The sequence below is a fragment of the Engraulis encrasicolus genome, chromosome 23 (genome assembly GCF_034702125.1).
Source record: "Engraulis encrasicolus isolate BLACKSEA-1 chromosome 23, IST_EnEncr_1.0, whole genome shotgun sequence".
Classification (NCBI taxonomy): domain Eukaryota; kingdom Metazoa; phylum Chordata; class Actinopteri; order Clupeiformes; family Engraulidae; genus Engraulis; species Engraulis encrasicolus.
In genome coordinates, this window is record NC_085879.1 from 1,240,001 (window position 1) to 1,252,531 (window position 12,531).

Consider the following 12,531-nt stretch of genomic DNA (forward strand, 5'->3'; position numbering starts at 1 on the left):
GGTCGGTCGCCTAGAACGCCGTTAACAGCGCAGACGAAAACTACCAGGCAGCTACCAGACCTTCTCGAACACGGCCCGTCTCTTAGCAACCACTCGGAGTCCAGGAAGGATGCGCATGCGTAAAGGTGCAGGCCGTGTGAACTAATACGGCCATGAAGTCGGTCTTGAAAGGAAGATTATGAGGTCTGTGTTCATTTATTTCGTTTAAAAATGTTGGTTTCAGAACAAACAAGGTCTAGATATACGTGTTTCACTCTATTGTTTGAATGGAATTGGGCTGATTTGCTCTGGTTCCCGCAAACTTCATGTAGCACGCAGGCTAATGTGTGGCCAATGTGTGGATGATAACAAAGTCGTTCTGTATGATCATACTAGAAAGTTTTTGTAACATTGAAAACTAAACGAACCCTGTAACATGAAAACATGTCCGTGCAATAGTCTGGCTTGCCTGGCTGAAATACCGTATGAGGGTTACAGATAATGGTAAGTTTAATGTTTGCAGTAGCTTGGTTTTCTGGATTGTGGCACGAGAACACACTGATCAACAGTTATGGAAATTCTAGTCAGTAATCAGTCAGAGATTAGCTGTAGACCACACATTTCTTCACAATTCGGAGGGGTATAGATCTAGGCCTAAACCTTGAGAATCATCTGAAGCGACTGGAGCACTTTTCAGTGTCAATGGACTGGAGTCCTCATTTTCTGAACTAAATGATGCCTGCAGGCAGGGCTGTAAATAAACACCAACCAGCTGGCCAAATGCTGTTCAAGTTTCAGTTTGGCTGGTTGAAATTAGTGAGTGTGTAAGGCTGGTAAGGAGTGTGGCGTGTAAGGCTGGTTTATAAGTCAGGAGTGTGTGAGGCTGGTAATTAGCATACTGTATACAGTGCAGTGGTCGAGTTGTAAAATCAAACCAGGGGGATGGGCTGCTGTTCTCTGATTATTGGTTTTTTTTTTTTTTTGAAGATGTAGTTGTTAAAAGTGCAACTTTAACAAAATATGTGAAGAATGGATGCCTGTTTTAGAGGGGGATTTTTGACCATTTTCATTGAGGGGGATGATTTTAGACCACTTCCCCCCGCATCCCCCTACAACTCGAGCCCTATACAGCCATTTTGGCTGGTGATGGCAAAAATATATATATTTAGAGAGGCTTGGCTGCAGGTTTACCACTTCCTGTAGGTTAACTAAGCCTGGTTCATCACTTAACCATGTTCTTAGTATACCCCCCTGGATTACATGCACTATTTGTGTCTTTGGAGTCTGTTCACAATGTTGTGTTTTAACATGGCACGTTTTGTTTTTACAGATGTCATTCACCCGAAGCACCTTGGTCGATAGTCGACGTCATACAGGACTGGAGCAACTTATGAAACTGGCAGCAACTGTGCACACATTCCTAGGTCCTACTGAAAGGTACAAATTTATTGAGGATGAGGATGGCAATGACTCTGTTATGGTCTGTTCTTGTTTCCGACTGCTGGAGAATTTGAACCTGACGTGTTCAGTGGGGCACCTTCTCACAGAGACTGTCTCGGCCCATCAGAAGGTGTTTCATTCAGGGTCTGGCTCTTTGGTCTTCCTGGCTGGAGCATGGAGCAAGACTGCGCTGGAGTGCCTTCATCAAGGCATCTCTATCCCCTGCATCTTATCTGCCATGTCCGAAGGCCTGGAAATCTGCTTACAGCAATGCAAAGACAAAGCTGTTCCCGTGGACACTCTTTTTCATTTAGGGGTGGCACAGAATATATTAGAACCCCACAGTAAAGATTTCCCATTTTCAAGGGAGGGTTCGCTCCCAGAAAAATGTTCTATATCTGACTGTGGAGTGAGTCCAAACCTGTTGACCCAGCTCTCTCGTCTGGGCAACCCAGAGGCTGCAAACAGACAGACTGGCACGCAAGGAGCCAAGGTGGTCAGAAGCAAAATAAAACTCACGCACAGCAGACATTTCACCTCAAACGACACCACTGACTCTGAAAGACCCATAAACAAGTCAGTGTCACGACAGAACAGCCTCAAACACACAGACATGAACAGAGTCGCTGCGGCTCTGTCACATGGCTGTCACAAAGCAATGGACTTAGTCTTGCAGGCCAGCAGGATTCAGTCGAGCATGGGCGGCCTTCATAACTCACGTAGGATGTTTGATGTCAGTAAGCTGAACACATGTCCACTGCCTGGAGTCCCAGAGGATCAGGCCTGTGTATTGTCTGGCTACGTGACCCTGCTGTCTGATGAACAGGCTTCACTTGCCACACGCCTAGAGAAAGACATGATGTGCCTTGCGCTTCTAAATGGAGACTTGAATGAAAAATATCGACACCTGGGTTTCAACAGGCCAGCTGGTGGGGTCCAGCATGTGACGGATAAATTGGATGTTCATGCCATGAGTCGGGAACAGGAGTGGCTGAACAGTGCCTTAGCCAGTTTGGTGAAGTATAACATCAGCGTTGCTCTGGTGACTGGTGTGGCCTCCAAACAACTCGCAGACGAGTGCAGCCGGCACGACATTTTGCTGATCGAACGGGTGAGACCCGTCGTCTTGCACGAGTTTGCCAGGACGACCGGAGCCGTGCCCGTCACCTACATCACCCAGCTGAACCAGAGGTGTGTGGGCTCGGGGGTGCGTCTGCAGGTGTGGAGGGAGTACCACACGGGGAAGGTAGAGGAGTACACGGCTGTGAGTGTCACAGCGGATCACCTGACCCTGGTGACTGCAGTGATTGGCAGCTCGGTGCACGGCAAGGTGCAGTCGCTGGAGGATCGCTTCTGGGGATGCGCCCAACGCCTGCAGCACGCGCTGAATGAAATACAGCTGCTGCGAGGAGGGGGCCTGACGGAGATGCACTGTATACAAGAACTTCAGAAACATGCAGATTGCTCCAGTAAGAGGAGTGAAGAGAAACGCCAGAAGGAGCCGTATGTGGGAACGGTACTCCAGCTGATGGCAGATGGCTTGTTGGACTATGTGTCCACCCTTCTGTGTAACAGTGGACAGGTTTTGTCCAAGGCAGACGCCTGGACTGAAATCAGTAAGGGGTTCAAAGATCCTGAGCGAGATTTGGGACATTTTGAAAAAATACTGGATCTGGGTGTTATAAACGGTGGAGAATGTTTAGGCTCAGTTTGTGAGCAGGAGAGGGTGTATGATAATCTGACTGTAAAGACGGAGGCCTGGAGACGAGCTCTAGATCTTGTCTTCCTGGTTCTTCAGACTGACTGTGAAATAATAACTGGCGTTAATGCTGAACTTGAAGATGACTTACAATCAAAAGGTTTCTTGATTCTTTGAAAACGTGTATGGTATCCAAGTGAGCATTTATTTTTGTAAGATTTTTTTGCCCTGAATACTTGCACTACTGCAGTTTTTTAAAAAAATTCAATCCACCGTTTTGGAACTTCACTCTTTTCAACATGAAGATGCTATTGTAAGTACTATTGAATGGTTAACTTTTTGGTTAATGATTAAATTTGTTGTTATGTACTGGTTTCCGATCTGTGGTCCTGAAGCTGACTGATAAATCTTTGAGAGTTTGTTGTTCAGTCACTAGGGGGAGACAAATAATATGACCATTCAAGTGATTTGCAACAGCCGGTCTATTGGGAGCCTGGAGACCTAGTTGACCCAGTTTGCCAGAAGAGGCTTCTACTGAAGCTAAGGACAGATTTTTGTTTGCGTTGGGTTTTTTGGGAAAAAAGGTCAATATTCTGAAAGATGAACGAACACACACTAGATGTTTACTAACTGCAGTCCTAAGGCTACTATTGCTACTGCTGGTATTCTACTACTACAAGGTTATTGGTACTACTACTACCACTACTACTACTACCATCGATTATAAAATCATGCATCCGGTGCTGGTAGAGGGATTAGCCTTCTACAGGTAGTTCATGAGGCCATGAGGAACTTGTTTTTATGGCTTCCGGCTCATTCCAGACACCTGCCCAGGAAACGGGAAGGGCACCTATTTCACATGTGGAACAGTCTTGTTTGTGAAAGACAGAGCGATTTTGTGGAACCGTGGCTACCCTGAGTGCTTTGATAATGACTAACTAGGATGCCTGTTATGTCACTGTGACTTGGCAAACCCACCTCTCAGAGAGTGAAAGGACACATTTTCTCTAGCCGTGAGATAGGTCAACATTCTTTCTCCAAACGAGACAGCCGAAAGGTCACCCCTTGACCGTTGTTTGCTTTTCTAGAAACAACCAATGACTGCTGCAGTTTAAACCAGTGGTAAATTAGGCTACCAGTTGGTCATAAGGAGGGAAAAAAACTCATTAAGAACCTCACATGGATGGAGGGGTGGGCATGCCCATGTAAGGCACTGTGGAAGGGGCAGAGAGGCCAGTGAGTGATTAGGGAATGGAGCATGAAATCTCTGCCCCCCTCTAGTTAAACAGTCCAGTGTAGCGAAGAGGAGTGCAGCCACAAGTTAAAAGACCCTTTCACCGGATTTAGTAAACATGGGCAGCGACAAGACATAGCCACAGTGTCCCCATGTTTCACTGCTGGCTTTGAGTGTTTGTGTTGGATAAATGCATGTGTGTTGAGCTCTGACTAAAAACAGATAAATTAAAAGGGTCTGAAGTAAAATTAGGGACAACTAAGTATCAATTGGATCTGTAGATAGGAATACACTTTTTTTCAGATGTCTCATTTACATGTTGTTGTTTTGGTCTGTGAGCATGACCAATGCTGAGTCATTGTGGTTATTTCATGGCTGTGTTTTCTAACTAATAAATAAGCAAATACTAACCTTGATTAAACACAGCAAACCTTGAACTCCCAACAAAGCTATGTTAGTCATGGTAACTGTTCTGATCAGTGGGCTGCAGAAGCAGACCATGTGTCCAATTATTGCATGTTCACAAAGTGACCACCAAGTTCAATTGTTTCCAGGGAATCTCCATCAGAAGCCGTTTGAACTTTGAAGCCAGATGCTCATACCCAGATGTCAATAGCCAAAGCCACTTTAAAAAGCAGAGCTGAAGCAAAGCTGAAAGACATCGAGGGATACTAATTGCATGGCAGTATGAGGTTCACTCACACAGATGCACACACGCCCCTTCACTAGCTTTGAAGCCCAGCACATTTAGACATGTGTGTCCTGTCCAGCACCACACATTTATTTTTACATGAGCATCTGTGTCTGAGAAAAAAGTTCCGATTTGTTAATTTCATCATTCTGTACCATTTACAACTCTACAGACCATGCTTCAGGATTGGCTACCCTTTCCCACACAATCTCTGTGTAAAACATTACCACCAGGGTCTTCCATACTGCTGTTAAGTCCTCACCATGCACTATGTCTCTCTCCCTCTCTGTACACCAAAGTCTCTCATCCATTCTTTGCCTGACTTAAGATTGTCTGACGGAGTGAGAGAGCAAAGGAGAGAGGGAGAGCGGAGAGCGCATGCGGGGCGGGCTGCTGTCTGGAGGCCCGTGGGGAAAGTCTGCTCAGAGGTGCGCCAGCTGTAAACATTTCAGCAGAAGAAGTGGAAGAAGGAGTTTTAACTAAGTACGGGAGGATGATGCATTGGGTTTGTATTACGGCAACGCTGCTTACACACCATTTGAGATCTCGACTCCCCACTTTCAGATTGCACTAAGCCGAAGTGAAGAAGAAGAAGGAGGAGGAGGAGGTAGGGGGAGCAGAGGAACAAGGAGGCTTGCAGTGAGTCCACCGACTGGGGCGTTCCTCCCCCTCACTCAACTCACTCACTCCCGGCCCACAGCACCACAAACCACAGCACCTCAGCGTTTCCAAAAGTTCTCCTTTGCAAGAAGGAAAGGCATGCAGCAGAGGAGGGGGGCCTCTTTGCGAGTGCGACCCCAGCTCCACTGATTAACGAGAGCCAGAGAGGTTCTCTTGTTTTGCCGGAGGAAGGCGGAGGAGAAGGCTGGCCAGGGTGGAGGAGGAGCAGCAGCAGCAACAGGAGCGGCCCCGGCTGCCACCCAGGCTCCTACGGAGGCCGCTCCTGAGAGGAGGCCACCACGCCACCAGGGCTGGAGCCGTCACCACGCTGAGACCAGCAGGCGCCTGGAGGAGGAGGGAGACCAGAGGGGCGACAGCAGGCACCACCATGGCCACCGGAGAGATCACCACCCTGCCGGAGGACAGCGGCAGTGGAGGCTTCCCTCCAGGGAACTTCAAGGCGCCCAAGAGGCTCTACTGCAAGAACGGGGGCTACTTCTTGCGGATCGGCTCTGACGGCAGGGTGGATGGGGTGCGGGAGAAGCACGACCCACACAGTAAGTGTTGTTACTTACTCTGGCTCTCGGGCTCCAGGTCCTGTTTCCTTCCTTCCCCCAGGGAGAGGGGAAAGAAGGTGCAGACAAAGCCTCTTTATGCCATTTTAGGTAGGAGAGGGGAGCTATAATCCCTGAGCTACTGATGAGAATTTTCCAACTCCACTTAGTGCACACACAATCCAGAGCTTTTGTTATGCACTGACGAAAGTGGGTCCCAGACTTGTAAAAATGTCAGCTGCCAGTCAAGGTAGCTAGATTTTCTGCTCTGTTGCTTGGAAAACTTTTCCCTTTCTAGTTCACAGAAAATGCCAGTACATGACTTGAATCACTTGCATAAAAATACATGCATAAAACCAATTGAGAGCATAAAGGTGTTATTGTACAAAACTTGGTAACATACCTTTATAGTATCTGTAAGACAGAGCTTATAGACTCTCATGAAAAACTTAACTCATTAAGTTCAGTGTGTAATTTGACACTATGTCTGAAGAGGTCATTTAGTCTGCAGAGGACAAAAGTGTGGTCAAAATCTTTCAGCGTTTGGGCTTTCAAACGAGCCAAGGATGGAAATAAACAGCAAACGCAGTGGCAGAACACAAATTCACTTTCATTTCCACTTTCCACGATGTGGAAAGCTGTCCCTCATTACGTGTGAGAGAGTAACATCCATTCATTCCAGTATGTAAACCCCTGTTTGTGCCCAGTGCTCCACAGGGCTTTGTGGCAGTATATGTGTTGTAACTTTTCTTACCCAGGCAATAATGCTCACAATGCTCTTACGCTGAGTATGATGCTATTACAAGTTGATTATACACACATGTGACATGACCAAGTTTCTTCTTGTCCTAGTTTTTTCGTAAATAAAGCAGAAGAGTTAGGTTTACAAAGAACAGGTGGGTTATCTCGACACGCTTTCCTGATACTTCCCTTGTCCTTGGTGAGCACCAGTTATTTGAGGTGGACCTTCTTCTTGACAATAAATTCTGACCTCGTCTGACCCTTCATTTGAACCCAAGTCACCCTCTTGTTGCCACAGGATCCCCTGTAATCCAAAGGCCACTAGACTGATGGTGGGGAAATGCCCTGTTAGGGCCCCACAGAACCATAAAATAAGGCTGGGAAAGGAATTAAACTGTCGTATGTGTGAAGGCATAAAGCAGGTGCCGTCAAAATATCTGTGAGACGGTTATTAATGATACCAGATGATTCTCAAACAAGATGATGTCTGTATTTGCCGCTTATCTTGGGATGTACAAATGGGACGTTCTCACATATCTGTGCTCTGTTGGGATAAGCCTTAGAGACAAGAGTGGGTGTGTCATGAAGAAACATCAACACATTCTTCAGATTTATCTTCGCCTTTTGCTGAGTGTGGAATCAATTAATATGCCTGATGTATGAAATTCCATAAGAGCATGGCTGGTGCTCATATTCCTCATACAGTTGAGGACGATATTATTAGCCCCCCTCCTGAAATTAGACATTTCTCTTGATTTCTCAATGAGAATGGCCATTATTTACCGTTTCTGTTATTCTAGAAAATAATACACTGATGGAGATAATGTCCAATTAGGTGAATTTGGATTCTTCTATTGTTACAATGAATTTAAACAAAAAAAGGCAAAAAATGACAAGGACAAAATTACTAGCCCCCTGATCATTAATAGTCAATATGGCACCATTTATGAACCAAAACTGACAACAGGCTCTGATAAGTTGTTACCAAGGTTGGCACATGCCCCACTAGAGATTTTGGCCCATTTCGTCACTGCAAAGTCTTCTAGCTGGAGTTTTTTTATTTCAAGAAAGACAGCTGTTAGGGCTTGTCATCATATTGGGCTTTCGGGCCATTATCACAGAAGAACCCCTTTACTAAAGGTGGTGCATATCAGAGTGTTATTGAGCTTTGCCTGTGAACATTTGAAAGTCAAAAATTAGCTTTGAAAGGCTCTGCTTTCATCTGATGAGATTCAATTGCACCTGCTTTGATAGGTCTTTAAAACATGGTTTCCATGATTAAACATGGTGGTGAAAGCATCATTCTGTGGCAGCCTCAGCCACAGAAAACTTTGTTTGGGTGTACGGCACCATAAAAACAGAAGATTATGATAGAATGTGGAAGGTGACCATGCAAAAACATGCTCATAGAGGACGCTAAAATCTTCACTGGATCTTTCAATAAGATAATAACCCAAAACTTCCATCCAAACTAGTTCAAATGTTCTTCAAGGATACTAAAACCATGGTCATGGAGTGGTTCAGACCTCAATCCTTCAGATAGTCTTGGAAGAATGCTGAAAATAAATGTCCATCCTCAACATCCATGCAATTTGGACCAACTTAACTATTTGCAATGAAAAAAATGGGCCAAAATCCCTAGGACATTTGCCAACATAGTTAACAACTAATCAAAGCGCCTGGTGTCAATTTTGGTTAATAAATGGCACTGTATTGACTATTAATGATAAGGGGGATAATAATTTTGTCCTTGCCATTTTTACCCTTTTTTGTTTAAACTCATTGTTAAAATGGAAAAGTCCAAATTCAACTAATTGGATACTTTCCCCATGGTCTATTAGTTTGCAGAATAACATAGATGTATTAATAATGATCATTCTCAATGATTAATCAACAGAAATGTCTAATTTCAGGAGGTGGGCTAATAATATCGTCCTCAACTGTATGTGTTGCAGATTCAGATTCAGATTCAGATTCAGATAACTTTATTAGTCCCATAGAAGGGCAATTCAGTTTGCGGTCCCAGTCTCCATCAGTCAATGATGTTGAAAGACAGAGACACAGGCTGCTGGGTCGCACGCGAGGGAGCGCCCCGGAAGTCTTGTCTGAAAGTGTTATACAAACATTGGGTAAGGATGAGGAAAAAAAAGATTCCATAGCTCCACATTGCAAACACATTACAACATCAAGACATAGAATAAAAAAACCTCATATATAGCATAAGCAGTAAAGACAAGACAATGTATCAACCAGGGGGAGGGGCTGGGGGGTAGTAGATAGAACCAGAGGACGCGTTGAAGATTAAGGGGAGGGGTTTTACACCCTGCTGGAAATTAATATTGTAAAAATGCATGTTGCCATGGTCTATTAACTCAACTCTGTTATGCCCCTCGCAGCAGCCTGACCTAGAACAAATGACCCATCTAATGATTGCATTACGCATACAAACCTACATGACTTTGTGTAGTAGAAAGCTGCCTATGTTCTGCAAAACCTCTTAATTTTTTGACAAAAAAACCCATGGCATAGGAATAAGTCAGTCATTGCATTTAAATACTTTGTCTAATCTATCTAAATGTAATGCGGTGGTCAGACACAATTTGGTAATCAAATAATTACGCCTTGAAGAGTTGGAACAGGGAGTCTACCTTTTTGATTAATTAATTTTGTCCATTGTTATCTTTTCTGTTATTTCTCTGCAGTAAAACTTCAGCTGCAGGCTACCTCTCTGGGGGAGGTTGTGATCAAAGGCATTTGTGCAAACCGCTACCTGGCCATGAACAGCGAGGGGAGGCTGTTTGGAGCGGTAAGTGCTTGAGTGGGAGGAGATCCAGTGGCAAATACCACAACACAGTAACACCTCTTAGTCACTCACTCGATACCATCTACTGTCACGGTTATGGGGATAGTTTTATTGAAAAGCAAAACAACTTTTATAAACCTATGCTAACCGGGCACTGTGCCAAATAGTTCTTGGTTAACAGTGGAACTTATGAGAGAAAGCTGATAAATGCTTTTCCTTGACATTCTTGAAAAACCTAACCATTTTGCATAATCACTTGGTTGGAATGCTCCTTTGGTAAATGTACAGTAGTGGCTACTGGCTTCAGTGCTCCACAGTCAAGTTCCCATGGGTGATTCAGAGGCAGGAGAGAAGCAGCAGGAGCGGATGCATATATGTGGTCTTGTGGTTTTGAGGTCTTTCCCACAAGTCCTTTCAAGCCAGGGTAGAGCTCTCCTCTCCTCCAGACCTTAACGAATAGCTACTGCTGGCCACCCACAGATACATATGGCACCTCCACTGATGTGGTCCATCAGGGAAGGACTTGATAACACTCATTTTGTTGCAGACACAACCACTTGACCAGATCCCCCCCCACATGCTTGGTTAATAAACTGTTAATTAACACACTGATGTGACAACTGATGTAATCACACACTGAAGTGTCTGATCTTAGGTTGCTTCTAGCACCATATTGAGAATGGAAAGTTCAAGCAAGCAATATTTAGTTTTCTTTAGCTGGATTTCGAATGTCCAACCAGCTCGCATTGCTAGTTATAACATCAAACTATTTAAAAAGTCATTTGCATGTTTGCTCAAATCCCTAAATCTCTGAAATGTCACATTGTGAATGCCAAGGTCTTCTTTAGACTACCGATTTGAGAACGTCATTTTTAAAATGACTTCACTGAAAAGGCTGAGCAGTTAATGCATTATGATTGCATCTTACTAGTCCTGTGTTGCTTCTCAGTATACATGTCAACTCGTTGTGATTTTTTTAATGTGCAAATAGCGCAGAATATGCTGTTCAGCTTTGTTGCAGAGTAATTAATGGCCTGGTGTTGGAGTCTTGTCTTTTATTAACCCAGCCCTCTTGTGCAGTGAAGGCCAAATTTCTTCTTTTAAAGTTTTGCTATGATATGTTACTGACACCATTGCCAAGTTTCCACTGAGGTCCAGCAGTGAAATATGAATTTTGTCCTTTTATGAACTCATCACATAAATCTGAACACTTTTTTTGCTAGTAGTCTCTGGATTTGTGAAGGAAAATGTGACATAAACATAGGTTAGAATGCAGTCTCCATGAAGTCCATGTGCCACCATAAAGTCAAGTCCTCGTAACCCCATCGACTGTCATCACCAGGCTCCACTACAGAGTAGCTACTCTTTTAGGAATGGGTGTGGGCCATTGAAAAAGGTCTCCCATGGCAACACGGAGACTCCTGCCAGACACACTTGAAGTCATTGGCCATTTTGCGCCCTTGTCCACCGAATGGCGCAGGCTCTGTTTGTTTTGTGGTTCTTTCCACTGCCTATTTACAGTATGAAGCATGTATTGGCATCTGTGGCACACACAATCTCCATATGTTATCATGTCACAATAATCTATTATGACCACCCGCTTCACTTTATTTTGAGAGTAGAAAGTGGAAATGTTTTCTTCAACGTCCCTTTACTTTTCTTTGTTAGTGCGTAGACACATGCATTGTGTCCTCACTTGACTGCAGAAATCTTTCTAGGCCTACCACAAGTGTGGTGTCAGTGAATCCTTATAGTTTTGCTTTATGAATCACACAGACTACACTGTAAACATGTGTAGTCTTTTCTCACGAAGGGTTTTAATCAAAACACATCTTGTACAAGCCATTTTGGCAGAAAGAATGAATCTGTAAAGTTCCAAGGTCAAAATTTGTATTCATACTAGACCTTGCATGGAGTGAGTAGTCCGTTAAAATGAAGGCATTTCCTGGATTATTTGTGTGTAGGAGGTGAGCTGTGTCACTGTCCTGTTTGCTGGCTTTCCACAGCACACATATGCATTGTTCCTGCCAACTTTAATCTCAGTTGGGAAGGTTTGGCAGTCCACCAATGAGAATGCTTTTTACTGGGTTAAAATAAGTTATTGTTAGGTTCCAACCCTGGGCGTCTAGAAAACATTTCCTATGTCTCCTTTATCCGTGTAGTTCAGTGTTGTTTATGACAGGCTATTATTGTATCTTGCAGGCCGCTTGAGGTTGCTCTGCAATGCTATTTATGGTATTATTTGTAGAATTCATAACTCTTATTCCATATCTGTATTGATCATTTTGCTGTCAAACCCAGGGCTCTAGTAAATATACTTACCAGAATTTCTTTGGATAAAAAAATCGAAGTCTGAAGCTTCTTTTTTATGCTTTCCCTATTTAGAGACGGCCATCGGATGAGTGCTACTTCCTGGAGCGTCTGGAGCCCAACAACTACAACACCTACAGGTCCAGGAAGTACCCCGACTGGTACGTGGCACTGAAACGGAATGGGCAGTTCAAACTGGGCTCCCAAACTGGACCTGGGCAGAAAGCCATCCTCTTCCTGCCAATGTCCAGCAGAAGCTGATCCATCCGGACTGGACTAATGGATCTTGCCCCTAAAGAATGTCTCAAAGGGATCTTTTTTTTTAAAATTTGTTTTGAGAGATGTGAAAGACTTGAAGATGTGGTCGCTCGCTGTGAGCACCTTAGTAATGATTGCTCCCGCAGCTGAAGGTCTTAACCA

General features: G+C 44.3%; 2 protein-coding genes across 2 annotated transcripts; both read left to right on the forward strand.

The window, feature by feature from the left end:
- Positions 1-1,422: 1,422 nt before the first annotated feature.
- bbs12 (Bardet-Biedl syndrome 12) lies at positions 1,423-3,549 on the forward strand. Its single transcript, XM_063190268.1, has one exon. It carries the CDS (start codon positions 1,457-1,459, stop codon positions 3,293-3,295), a length of 1,839 nt encoding a protein of 612 aa, XP_063046338.1. The 5' UTR covers positions 1,423-1,456; the 3' UTR covers positions 3,296-3,549.
- Positions 3,550-5,859: 2,310 nt separating this feature from the next.
- fgf2 (fibroblast growth factor 2) lies at positions 5,860-12,430 on the forward strand. Its single transcript, XM_063190271.1, has 3 exons — positions 5,860-6,260; positions 9,701-9,804; positions 12,187-12,430. Exons 1-3 carry the CDS (start codon positions 6,092-6,094, stop codon positions 12,370-12,372), a joined length of 459 nt encoding a protein of 152 aa, XP_063046341.1. The 5' UTR covers positions 5,860-6,091; the 3' UTR covers positions 12,373-12,430.
- The last annotated feature ends 101 nt before the right edge of the window (positions 12,431-12,531 follow it).